This window comes from Gopherus evgoodei, chromosome 3 (genome assembly GCF_007399415.2).
Source record: "Gopherus evgoodei ecotype Sinaloan lineage chromosome 3, rGopEvg1_v1.p, whole genome shotgun sequence".
Classification (NCBI taxonomy): Eukaryota; Metazoa; Chordata; order Testudines; family Testudinidae; genus Gopherus; species Gopherus evgoodei.
In genome coordinates, this window is record NC_044324.1 from 156,588,627 (window position 1) to 156,602,085 (window position 13,459).

The window sequence follows — 13,459 nt, forward strand, 5'->3', positions numbered from 1 at the left end:
CAATTGAATTACTGCGGTGGCTGTAGGTTGACGTAAATTAAGTTGACTTAATTTTGTAGTGTAAACAAGTCCTTCTACTTCTATAATCCTACAGTTGTACTCTATTTAGCATACAGTGGCTATATACAACATAGCATTATACGATAAATGAACAATAAACTAAAATCATTGGCTAAAGCTAGGATTATCTGGGTATATCTCACTTAATCATTTCCCTGCTAGTGTAGGGTCCTCGGGCATTGGTGTGCCTTGGGCCCTTCTATTCTCTGCTGTTGCTCATAGTAGTCTAGTCTTCTATGTGCTGTAATACTTTGGTCTCATTTCAGTTGTTGGGTTAGGGTGGTGGTGGTGGTGGTCTCTGCTATAAAGGAGGTCAGACCAGATGATCTAGTGGTCCCTCTGGCTTTAAATTCTATGACTCTAACTATTTGACAGGGTAGACGATCACGGAGGAAACTATTAGGTGGGGCCAAATACATCAATACAAGACTTAAGTACAGGGAAATGACCAAACCATTGTTGTGATATGTGGGCAAAATATATGTTCAGTATAGGGCATATTTCAAATGGAAATTGTAGGGGATCTGTGGTTTGTGGATTTTCAGAGGGACCCTACATTAAAAGATTCTGTAAGTTACATTTACAGAAACAACATTTACAGAAACAACACAATGTGCACTAACAATCTATTAAACAAAAACAGTAGAAGATTTGGGGTTAAAAGTAGGCCTTACTGTCACAAAGGCATCAAGTCTGCTGTTGCTGTGCTATAACTGGTACACACATGCCTGTATTGGTAGGATCAATGCTAGATCAGACCAGTGGTCCCTGTAGTCTAGTATCCTGTAGCTGACAATGGCCAGTACCAGAAGTTGTGGAAGATACCCCACAGTGGACATGGGTTTGTTTTGTGTTTTTTTAAATATGAAGGTATATCTTCCTTCTAATCTTTTATTGTATTGAATATACGATAGATTTTTTTCATTATCCTTATAAATGTCTAATCCTTTCTTGAATCCTAAGGTCTTGGCCTCAATACTATCAAGTGGCAAAGAGTTCCACAGGTTAATTACATGTTAAATAAAAAAAGCAAATGTTTTCTTTTATTAATTTCAAATTTTTGCCTTTCCGTTTTATTGAATGTCCCCTGGTGACGAGGGTAATTTGGGGTGCCTGATTTTGTGTTCTATATACTATTCATTAATTTGAATTTCTGTCTTTATTAGGAGGTCAGTCTAGACCAGGGGTCAGCAACCTTTCAGAAGTGTGTGCCGAGTCTTCATTTATTCACTTTAATTTAAGGTTTCACATGCTGGTAATACATTTTAATGTTTTTTAGAAGGTCTCTCTCTAAGTCTATATATTATATAACTAAACTACTGCTGTACGTAAAGTAAACAAGGTTTTCAAAATGTTTAAGAAGCTTCATTTAAAATTTAAATTTAAAATGCTGATCTTACACTGCCGGCCTGGGGTTCTGTTCACCTAGGCTGACAGTGGGCTGAGCAGGGCCTGCAGCCGGGACCCCAGGCTGGCAGTGGGCTGAGCGGCCCCTGGGGGTTCTGTCTGCTGGCTCCTGCCAGCCAGGGTTCCGGCTGCCGGCACTGCTCAGCCCACTGCCGGTCTGGGATCCCGGCCCTGCCCACATAGTGGGTACCTACCTTCTCCCTGGTTCTGGCCCATTTTCTTCCTTTCTGCACTGAGCATAGGGCTAGGGGTGAAGGAGCAGGCTGGGGGTTGGGGTGCAGGGTCTGGCTAGGAGCTAGAATGAGGGAGGGGCTCAAGGTTGGAGCAGGAGGTTTGGGTGTGGAGCGCTTACCTGGGCAGCTCCCATTTGGTGTGAGGGGTGCAGGAGCTCCCCTTTGGTGCTCAGGGTTGGGGGTTGGGATGTGGGAGGTGCAAGAGTCAGGGCATGGGGTGTGGGGGGGCTGAGTATGTTTGAGGAGTGCAGGAGTCAGGGCAGGGTGTGTGAAGGGGTGCAGGAGTCAGGGCAGAGGGCTGGGTGTATGTGAGAGGGGTGCAGGAGTCAAGGCATGAGGTGTCGGGGGGGGCCAGAATAAGGGCTGGGGTCGTGGGGGAGTGCAAGGGGCTGTGGTGTGAGCGGGTTGCAGGGGTCAGAGCAGAGGGCTGGAGGGTGGGCTGGGATCGGGGGACGGGGGAGTGCTCCCAGCCCCCTGCCCTGAGCAGCTCAAGGCAGAGGGCTGGAGGGATACACCCTGATTCCACCCCCCTTCCCCAAGGCCCAGCTCTTGCCTCTTTGCCTCCTTCCCCGTCTGAGCAGCAAGGGTGCTGCGGCTCCTCTTCTCCCCTCCCTCGCAAGAGCCATCGGTGGCAGGGAGGAAGAAGAGGCGGGGCATGATGCAGCAGAAGCTGGCAGGACCAAGCTTGCTTCTGTCCCCGCCAGAGAGAGCAGTAGGTGGGGGCGGAGAAGAGCAGGCTGGGCTGGGCTGGGCAAGATTTTTAATGGCATGCTGCTGCCGGTTCGGCAGCGGGCTGAGCAGGGCTGGCAGTGGCCACAGCATGCCATTAAAAATCGGCTTGCATGCCATAGGTTGCCAACCTCTGATCTAGACAATCATAATGGTCCCTTCTGAGCTTAAAAGTTATGAATTGTCATTGTTTGTACTGGGGTAGAATGGCAAGAATAGCTCCGCATTGTGCTGGATACTCTACAGGCACATAATAAGAGAGAATCCCTGACCTAAAGCACTTAAAAATTAAATAGACAAAGTGATAAAAGGGTCAAAGAAAGGAAGTAGTATTACTCTTTCATAGATGGGGAGCTAAGAGAGACCAAAAGTGCTTTACCCATGGTTGCACTCTGTGGTAGAATCAGGAATTGAATCCATATCTTTGGAGTCCAGCTCAAGGACTGTTCTCCTAGAGACTATCCCTTCTCCTATTCTTTATCTCCTCTCTAAACAGTTTCACTGTATTCTGCATCTCTTTATACAGTAGTCTTTCTATGCCTATAATTATTTTTATCACTTATCTCTGAACGCCTCTTCCTTATAATGTACACTACCCTGTATTTGCGCCTCAGAAGTTCTCCTTCAAGTGATTGTGCAGATATACGTTCCATTGTTGGTGCATATGCTCCCAATGCACTTGAGTCGGAGACTTTTGCCGGTAATACCATTAGGCAATATCCATGCTTTCTGTGTGTGTCAACCCAAGGGCATAAAAGGGCCTTCCCTCTCCATTACTTCTCACCACCCATGGCAAGAGTTGGAGTTTCCCATAGCTGTTTAGCTTTGGTTTTCCAGTGTCTGCAAAGAGTTCATCTTACTGTATATGTTTTTTAATTCTAGCTTATTTTTAGTATAGATCAAAATCTGATGGATTTACCGTGGAAAAACTCCCCAGGGTTTAAGCAGTGTGCCACATGCAGGGACCATGGTCGCTGTCGTGGATAGACACAAAAGCTACTTGAATTGTCTAGATGAGGGATAGGTTCGATTTGTACCTCTTCTCCTATCAGCACAAATAAACGAGGGATTTTCACCTCAGAGTCCACCTTTTGGAGGAGGCAATGTGTCCCTCTTCAGAACTGGATCCCAGCCATGAGAAGGCAGACTTTTTGTCCATGGAGAGCACCCGCCCCAGCTTCGAAGCCCAATCTGAGAGAGAAACACCCCTCCTCATTGTCCCCAACAGCCATCTGAAAACACTCCAAGCCATCTTCCTCCTCCAAGTCTCACAAATGGTCAAAGTCCCATTCTTTGCCTCACAAAGTAAGCCCTCTGATATCAAGTTGAGTTCTGGTCACAGGCACCAGTGCTCAGCAGCCTCATCAGATGTGGCTTTGTGGACTTCTGTTCCTCCAGGACCATCAAGAGTGTTGTCTTCATAATTACCAGGTCCTTCCTTCCTTCCCAGCACTGTAGGTTCCAGTACTGTTAACTCTACAGGCCTTCCGTGCAGTGAGGGACCTAGTGTGTCTGCCAGTACCGCGCTTTTCTTTGTTACACTATCTAGCACTGATGGTGTTAGTCTCTGCACTGTTGATGATTCCAGCATGGCTTTCCCTAGCTTCTTCGTTTTGGACATGGACAGCTCCTTCAACACCAAGCTATCTGTTGACACTTTAGCTGCCTTGCCCACTGCTCCTACCTCACTCGAATGCTTCTTTTATGTTAGTGACATTAGAGCAGTACCAGTTATCTCCAACACTGAAACTCTAAACATCAGCTGGGACTGCTGCTCTGTTTACCTTGGAGAATTATATCTCCTCTTTGGATTCAGACCATGAGAGACCAATTTCCCTTCCAAGGTCTTTTAGATCATCTCACGGACCTCATTCCAGGGATACTAAATCTAAAAGTCATGTAAGAATGCCAGACAAGAAATCCTCAGAATGGGGCCCACCACTTTCAGCAATTCAAAGGGTAGACTACTCCCTCTCCCGCCCCCAGCCTTTACGGGTCATCTTGGACTGCTCTGAGATTTTCAAGACCTGAAGTCCCAATCTAGAAGGAGGTTGCCTTCATCCATAGCAGGGATCTTCAGGAAAAACTCTTCTACCATCCCTCATCATCTTTGTCTCCCCTTTGTCTGTAATCTCCAACAATGGGGGAACCATATTTCATCATCTTCTGATGAGGCCTGAAATTAAAATCTCCTCCAGAAGAGTGTAAAGTGTTTCAAGACCTTATGAGAAGGGTTGCCACATCTCTGGGTGTGCAGGCGGAGCTTGTACAAGATAGCAAACACTTGGAGCTGTTATTTTTGCCAGGATCATGAGTACAAGTTGAGCAATCCTATCTTTTGCAAGATCTGTCTTGTGCAGAGCCCCCCAGCAATAGATCTATTTGCAACAGCTTGAAGCACAAAATGCCATCACTTCTGATCAAGGAAGGGACTCAGAACTGCCTGGGAGATGCGCACCTTATTTTTTAGCCTTGGTTTGTATGTCTGCTCTCCAACGCCATTGCTTTTCAGAGTCCTGAACAAACTGAAAGATGAGAAAGCAGTAGTTGTCCTTATAGCTCCAACGTGGCTGAGAGAGGTATGGTTCCCAGACCTGATATGTCTGAGGCCACCTCTTATCCCCTCTTTGAGGCCTGACCTTATGACGCAGGGGTCAGGCAGCCAATTTCTCACTCTTAACCTCTATGCATGGCTCCTTGATAGCTCTTGGACTTGAAGCAAGGTTGCTCTCTCAAGGTGCAGTCTGTGCTGCTAAACAGTAAGAAGCCCATAACAAGGAAAACATAACTTCAGAAGTGGAAACCTTTCCAGCTTTGATCCACACAGCCATCATTGTCTCCCTTTGAGGCCCACTTCTCCATTGAACTTGATTATCTGTTAAATTTTGAAAAGCCTACACTTATCATTCAGCTCTGTTAAAGTCCACCTGGCTGGCACTACAGCCTTTCACCAGTCAGCCCAAAGATCATCAGTTTTTACAAACACTACCACTAAAAGATGCTTAAAGGGGATAACCAACCTCTTCCCTCACATAAGAGAGCCCACTACACCTTGGCACCTTAATTTAGTTCAGTGCCTTGAGAAAACCACACTTTGAGCCCTTGGGGAGCTATTTCCTTCTTTGCTTATCCTACAAAACTGTTTTTTTTTTTTTTTTTGTAGCCATGACTTCAGACGGAACAATAATTGAGTTGAGTGCTTATATCTGATCCATCATACACTATGTTCTACTGAGACAAAGTATCTCTCCATCCTACCTAAAGTCTCTTCAGACTTTCACCTCAACCAGGATGTTCAACTTCCATTTTTGAGGGCATTTTTTCACTCCAAACCTCAAGCTTCTTCAAGGGAAGAGGTCAGTCTTAATACTCTAGACATGAGCCTTGCCTTCTATCTCGATGGGACCAAACCCTTCAGATCCTCTCCTAGACTAAGTCCTTTCAGTTTCATTGCAATGGAGACATTCTCTTTCCATACAAAGATTACCTAAATGGGTTTTAGGATGCATTTTAGCACGTTAAGAAGCACTGAGGTGCACCTTGTGCCTAGAGTGGTGGTTAATTCCATCAGAGTTCAACCCACTTATGTAGCACTGTTCAAAAATACACCTCTGTCATGAACAGATAGCTAAGGGTTAATGTCTCTTTCACCTGTAAAGGGTTAACAGACAGTAACCTGCAACACCTGACCAGAGGACCAGTCAGGAGACAAGATATTTTCAAATCTCATGTGGAGGGAAGTCTTTGTGGGTTTTGGGTTTGGCTTTGTTCTCTCTGGGTCCTGGACGGGACTAGAGGTGCAGCCAGGTTTCGCCAATCTCCCTGCTACAGTCTCTTATCTATTCAGAATTGTGAGTAAGAAAAAAGGCGGTTATAGTCTTTTAATTTGTTTTTCTTATTTACATATGTGTACTTGCTAGAAGTAGCTTAAATTGTGTTTCTGCTGGAGAAAGCTTCTTTCTATTGTCTATAAGCTAGAAAAACCATGTATATTTACCATCTTGATTACAGAGATAGTTTTTATGTTTTTCCTTCTTTATTAAAGTTTCCTCTTTTTTTTTAGAATCTAATTGATTTTCCTTTTTTTGGTTATCTTTTGTAAGACTCCAGGGAAGGGAGTCTGTACTCACCAGGGAATTGGTGGGAGAAAGGAAAGGGAGGAGGGAAGAAAAACCTGCTCTCGGCATTTATCTATGTATCTCTCTCTGGGGAAGAAGGGAGGGGAAGTGGTGATTCAAGGATTTGAATCACGGTGGTCTCCTAGTATAACCAGAGAGGAAGAAAGGAGGGGGAAGGGAAATGGCTTATTCCCCTTTGTTGTGAGACTCAAGGAATCTGGGTCTTAGGGTCCCCAGGGAAGGTTTTGGGGGGACCAGAGGGTATCAGGCCCTAGAAATTCCTGATTGGTGGCAGCACTACAGAATCTAAGCTGGTAATTAAGTTTAGAGGACTTTATGCTAGTACCCATATCCTGGACGCTAAGGTCCAGATTTGGGAATTAAACTATGACAAGCTCTTTTAGACATTTGCAAGGCCGCCACCTTGATTGTTAATGCCCACCTTTTTCATGGCATTATGCTGTCATTCATGCCTTCAAATCAGATGCTGCTGTTGGTGAGACTCTCCTAACTGTTCTGAACTTCTCTGTTTAGCACCATCCTCCATAATTTGGGTACTGCTCAGGAGTCCTCTAATGTGGAACACCCACAGGGACAGTCACTTGAAGGAGAAGTAACTCCTCTTCGTGTGTAGTAACTGGAGTTCTTTGAGGTGTTTTGTCCCTGTGCATTCTCCACTATCCAGCCTCTTTCCCTTCTGCTTCTGAGTTCTTGCCCTTTTACTTTGTTGTTGAGAAGGAGCTGAAATGATGGTGGGTCTGCCACTCCCTATATAACCTCGGTCGAAAACATGAGGGTGTGTAGGGCTCAACCACAGGTCCACAGGCACTGCTGAAAAAAAATGACTGGTTAAAGGTGCATATGTGCGTGTGCGCCCAACATGGAGAACCCATAGGGACAGAACATCTTGAGAAACTCCTGTGGATGCTTCTGTCTGAGGGTTTAATGTCAGCAAGGAATCCAGGAGCACTCTTAAACTGTGGACTGACTTGACCAGTTGTGTTTGAGTATCTTCAGCCTACAAGAGATTTCACTAATCTCCAAATTTCTTAATGTTTTCTTCTACCAACAAGTATAACGTCCATTTAACCTACCTTTAGCTTCAAGCGACTTTTGTTCAATCCATGAGCTGATCTTGGCAAAACACTAAATTTACTGGCTGACAGTTGTGGTAATGTATATTTTGAAGGACAGATAGAACTGCGTGTTATCTGCATACTATTGGCACTTGTTCCTATTATGTCTTACCTCCTAGTTGTTGCGTGAGAATATTTAGTACCAAAGAGGATTGGTAATTGAGAAACTCCATAGGTGCAGAGATGATGGAAGTGCAGTTTCTCATCATTACCATTGGATGAGTCTCTCTTCAGGAAGGATTCAGGCCATTTGAGTGTATTCCTTTGGAATCCTGCCATGTCCATCAGCTGTGACATTTGATTTTGTTCAAATACTGTATAGAAGTCCCAGAGTATAAGACCTTTTCCTTCACCTTAGCTGTGCTAATGGAATTTATGGGAGATGCACCAGTTTGCTGTAGCCTTTAAAAGACATGAAAACCAGTTAGCCAAAAAGGGTTCTCAGAAGAACTGGATGAGATCATTGCTTTGAGTTCCCTGTTATCCTTCTCCATGAATGTGATTGGATCTGGGAATGTTGCCTTTTGTGACCATTTTTGAGGTGGAAAAGCTTCTTGGAATAGCTCAGTGGCTGCTGGACTTCAGGAAATTGCACAACTTGTGAAATCCTGAAGCCAGGATAGTTTAATATGGCTACTTGAAGATCAAGATTTTGGACACTGATTGTTTAGTGTAAGAGAAACATCATCATTTTACATTAGCATTTATGGGACAAAATGGCTAAATTTAGATTCTTATTGGATACATTGGAAAGTCAACCCTTCACTATTGTTGTAGAAGAAGTAAACACATGATTCATTAAAATACCTAAAACGTTTAATTTATGAGTGATGACTCTGCTTTTTTTTCAAAAAAATATTCTTAATGTTAAAGGTATTTAAAAAAATCTGATGGGTATCTTACTGTCTGTATTACCAACTGATATGGAAACTTTGAGGTGAATTGTAGTTTTTATAAGTTCATTCTATAATGCTGTAATTAAGTGTAGATTAGTAAATGGAATTTTTTCCTTTAAATTCAGAATTGATCATATTTTAAAGATATCTATAGATTGCTTAACTCTTTGCTGTGTGGATAATTGTGTATTTGTCAATAAAATTCTGCTTTTATGTGGCTGGTTGCTGTGCTGGTTATTTATAGTGGCTTAAAGCTTCCACTTCCATTTGTTCCCCACATAAACTGGAAATACATTCTGAATTTCCATTACCACGAATAGCCATGTTGATACTGTCCAAGTTAATGGGTTAGGCACTGGACTAGAAGACAAGAATTTCTGAATTCTAAACCTAGTTCTGTTGATGCTAGATGTGGCTTGGGGCAAGTCACTTGCCCCCAAAATATTTAAAGTATCTATTAAACTTGATTGCAGCAATTTCTAGGTATCCTTCCTGAAATATTCAGGGTGTTATTTTTTTCTGAGACTGAGAGCTTGCAGCTCCTTGAAGTCAATTGGAGCTGTTAATGCTCAACATTTTTGAAGATCATGCCATAGGGAATGCAAAAATGAAGCTTCAAAAATTTAGAATTTAACCTTGCTGTCTGTTCTGTTATAATTGAAGAAGGCATTATGAATAATGAATTATCACACACCATTATAAGCAGCCACTTCAGGTGAAACCAACAGAGTTTTATCAAGCATTTCTTGTTGTTTTGTGTAATTGTCAGTACTGTAAAATTCTACTCACCTTATCATTCATATGAGCGGTTTTTAAAAAAAAACAGGCAACTAAATTTCATTAGGCTTTTCATTACTATACTAGTGGTAAGGAAGAACAAATAGGTTTTGTCTAGACTGGTAACTTCCATGACAGTTTTGTAAGGCTACAATAAAATTTACTTAGACATAGTATATTTAGGATTAATTAAGAAAAAGCAGGTTTCAACTTCTTGACTATAAATTATAGAGCTAACCACATTTTCAACATACATTTTGCTTCCTCAGTCATTTGACCCTCTGTAAAAATAAGTTGTTTATTTTTGTTTGTCCTAAAGAGGAAAAGCAGTAATAATAGGCAGCTGAACTATCTGTCATGTTCAACCCCCTGAACATCACAGCCTGATGGAACATCCATTAAAAATACAACTGATGATGCACATCAGGTATTTCCAAGCATAAATATAAGTACCTCTATTTCATTTTCTTTCACTGGTTAAACCCCAGCCATTTTAACTTTTAATACATAAGCTACACTTTTCACCAAAAAAAAAAAAGTAGGTTTATTAGGTTCTTATTTTAATAGTTTTTAGGAAATACTATTGTTTCTAAATGTACTTTTGTACTCCAAAAATGTAAGGCATTTGCTTTTTTCAGCTTTCAGTATTCTCAATGTCTTACCACCCATGTTCATGTAATGACTATTCTCCTTTGTATGAATTTTCAAACTTGAATTTAAGAGTTGTCTGGGTGGCTTTATCAATTTTTAATTGAGTAATATTTGTTCAGTCTGTTCTTGACCCTGCAAATGCAACAGAAGTCAGAATTAGTGTAATTATTTTTCAGTATTGTCTAGAGAGCGTTAATTAGTGAAGCAGCTTTTCTGGCCTAGATAAAAAGAATTAATAAGTTGGCTTTTCATCAGGGTGTCTTTCACACAAGACTTTCTGTGGCAAGAGTAAAACAGCGTTTTAATTTTTTTTCTTTTTTTCCTCCTCCCTCTTCAGTTTTTAGTGTGGACTGCAGCACAGTGGAATGCCCTCCTGTTCAACAAGTTGTTTGTCCACTGGATAGCTATGAAACCCAAGTCAGGCTAACGGCTGATGGCTGCTGTACTCTTCCCACAAGGTTTGTGTCTAGTTTTGATTTGTTAAACGTTTCTTCAGTGTCTCACTTTATACAGTATGTGGCATGAAATTCTCAACATCCTAAATGTAGGAAGACACTGACGTTACTGTAGGTACTGGAGGTGGTGAGTGTTTAGTACAGTGGCCTTGGTACATATGTATCTTACGCCAGTTAGGGGAAACCATTAAAGTTAAATAATCAGTTTTATGAAACTGCTAACATCTAATCAACTCTCTGAAATTGAAAATTCTTCTCAAATGTACACAAATACATAAAATGGAGTGTTATTAGATGTATTAATTTGTTCATACTTGTCAGAATTTTCATATTGACAGTCTAGTCAGAATTTGGTTGGCAAAGGACAAATCATTTTGTGAAACTGTGGAAAATTCCCTGATCAGATGATGGGGAAGTAGTGTGCTTGGGACGTCCCTGTATGTGCTGCAAAAGCATAAATCCAATCCTATTAATGAATGAAAATTATGTGTACCGAGTTATGCAGGTACTGTTAACTATATAACCCCGGAATCAGACAAAAGTAGGGAGGCTGTCAGGAGCTAAGACAGCCTGAGGTTTTTTTTCTTCTGGAAATGTTCAAATATGAGGTGCAATTTACTACATTTTTAGAGTATTGAAGTATTTCAGAACAAACAGTTCATGCAAAAAAGTTACCTGGCATTTTCCTGGAATTCTGTACTATACGATGTTGTCTGCCTCAAGTTATATTGCATTAAAATACTGATACAGATTCCAAAAAAACTGGATCCCAAACGTACTCACAATTTTCCACTCAAAAAGCCAGTATCAAACTTTTCTTTAAAAAAACAAAACACAAAGCAGGTAATTCTCCTCCTATGCATAGGATCTTTTCAATATCAAGCCAAGCTAACCAAGCTCTCTCATGCTGTACTACATTAACATATGCCAAAACATCTTCTGAGATTGTAAATACAATTAAATAATTTTATTTTGTAGAGATAGTGAGTAATCTAAAATTTTGGCACCATAATTTCTACTAAAAATGCTCCTTACAAAAAATTGTATTAAGGGAACTTTAAGATTACTAAGTGAACCACTCAGAAGTTAGGAAATTCCAGAGGTAAAGTTACACAAACAACCATAACTCTTACCGTTGGGTACATATGTTAAAATCCATTCTTTAATTATGTAACCATATACTCTTCTGTCGATGGGACACCAACCTCACTCATTGTGCAGTGAATGAGAAAAAGGTGTAACATATTTTTTTAGAGGAAACTTGTGAAAACACAAATGAAGAAGACTGCATGTAGTACAGTTACAATTGGTCTACCAAAAATTTGTTTTAAAGTATTTTATGGAAAATTTATTAATTATACCTTCATAAGTCATTTAAAATAAATATTGAATTAATTATTTGTAAATGTTGTTTTTTAAATAAATTATTTTATCCTCTTCTCTGATTATTTTGTTAGCCTCAAAACTGAGGGCCAAATTTGGTTATACGAGTGTGAATTTGAATGGTGCACTTATGTTGGATTTACACTGTTACAGTTGCAAACGGATTTTGGCCTACGTTAAAATGTGGATTCACAGGACTCTGCTCCTTTAGGCTGTGTGGCATAGTACATATAGCACTAGACTGGGAGTCAGCAGATCTGGGTTCTGTTCCTGATTGCCATTGGCCTGCTGGGCAAGTCATTTCAATTCTGTCTCAGCTTCCCCATCTGTAAAATGGGATAATGACACTTGACATCCTTTGAGATCTAGTAATGAGAAATTCTGTATAAAAGCCAGTTATTATTATTAACAACAACCTTTTTACCTGCTATACACAGTCCAGGACACACCAAAGCAACACTAGACTTTACCAGAACAATAGATACAAAACCTGCAGACATATCTCCACTGCTACAATGGTCAACACCCCTCACAACACATCTTTTCAAGATCCATGCGTCCTACGCATGCCTATCACAGCGTTTGGTGTACCGCATCCAATGTACTGAATGCACCAGTAACAACTTTGTGGGTAAAATGAGACAATCGCTACATTCTCAACTAAACTCATGCAGGAAAATGATAAAAACATGGTATCACCTGTGAGTGAACACTTTTCACAATGTGACCACTCTATCTGTTCTGTCAGTCCTCATCCTCAAAGAAAACATGCATAACACTTTCAAAAGACAAGCCTGGGAGCTTAAATTCGTAACATTGCTAGATACTAAAAATCATGGACTGAATAGACACTGGATTTATGACTTAGTACAACAACCTGAAACCTCACTAACAATCCCTCCAGCCATCTTTCTCTACCCACCCTCCTTCCTTTCTCCCTTATGATAGGAAGTGTGTTAAATGGCCACTTCACCTTGAATGGTCCCTTGAAATATGTGTTGACTGACTACTTGTGATAAACAATCTAATCCACCTTGAATTTAACTGTGACACTCTGAATACATTTCTCAGACATGAAGAAGAGCTTTGTAAGCTCAAAAGTTTGTCTTGAACCAACGGAAGTTGGTACAATAAAAGACATTACCTCACCCACCTTATCTGTAACCTGCTGTGCAGTTACTTTCAACATCCCCACCATAGGTGTAGGGAATTGTACAATAACCTCAATAGAGGAGTGTCCCAGCTACTCTACATCTGGGATGGGGCAAGATCTGACCTCCTTGCAAATCAACCAAGTGCCTGCTTGGCTACTTGAAGTGGGCTGTGTTTGTCAGTTTTGCTAGACAACAAACACCAGACAATTAAAGTAAAACCATTTTTTGTGAACACCATGCTGAAAACCTTATGTATCCCGTGTATCAAATTGTCAGTGAGGCATGTTTCAACACTTACTTGTAAAAAGTTGTGAAGACAACAAGGGCTTGATTCATGAAGAACCTGTAGAGGTTTGCCAGAACGAGGCCCAGCCCCAAAAAGCTTTCCAATCCATTGGACTGCTGCTACAGAAGCTTAATATGCCCAAAGCAGCTAGGATGAGATGCTGTCAAAGGCTGT

The 13,459-nt window shown here is 41.3% G+C and overlaps 1 protein-coding gene across 1 annotated transcript in view; it reads left to right on the top strand.

The window, feature by feature from the left end:
- CRIM1 (cysteine rich transmembrane BMP regulator 1) overlaps positions 1-13,459 on the top strand; it is a 314,546-nt gene that overhangs the window by 144,986 nt on the left and 156,101 nt on the right. The window contains exon 4 of the mRNA XM_030557098.1: positions 10,345-10,465. Coding sequence (XP_030412958.1) covers positions 10,345-10,465 — 121 coding nt within the window. The remainder of the gene's footprint in view (positions 1-10,344; positions 10,466-13,459) is intronic.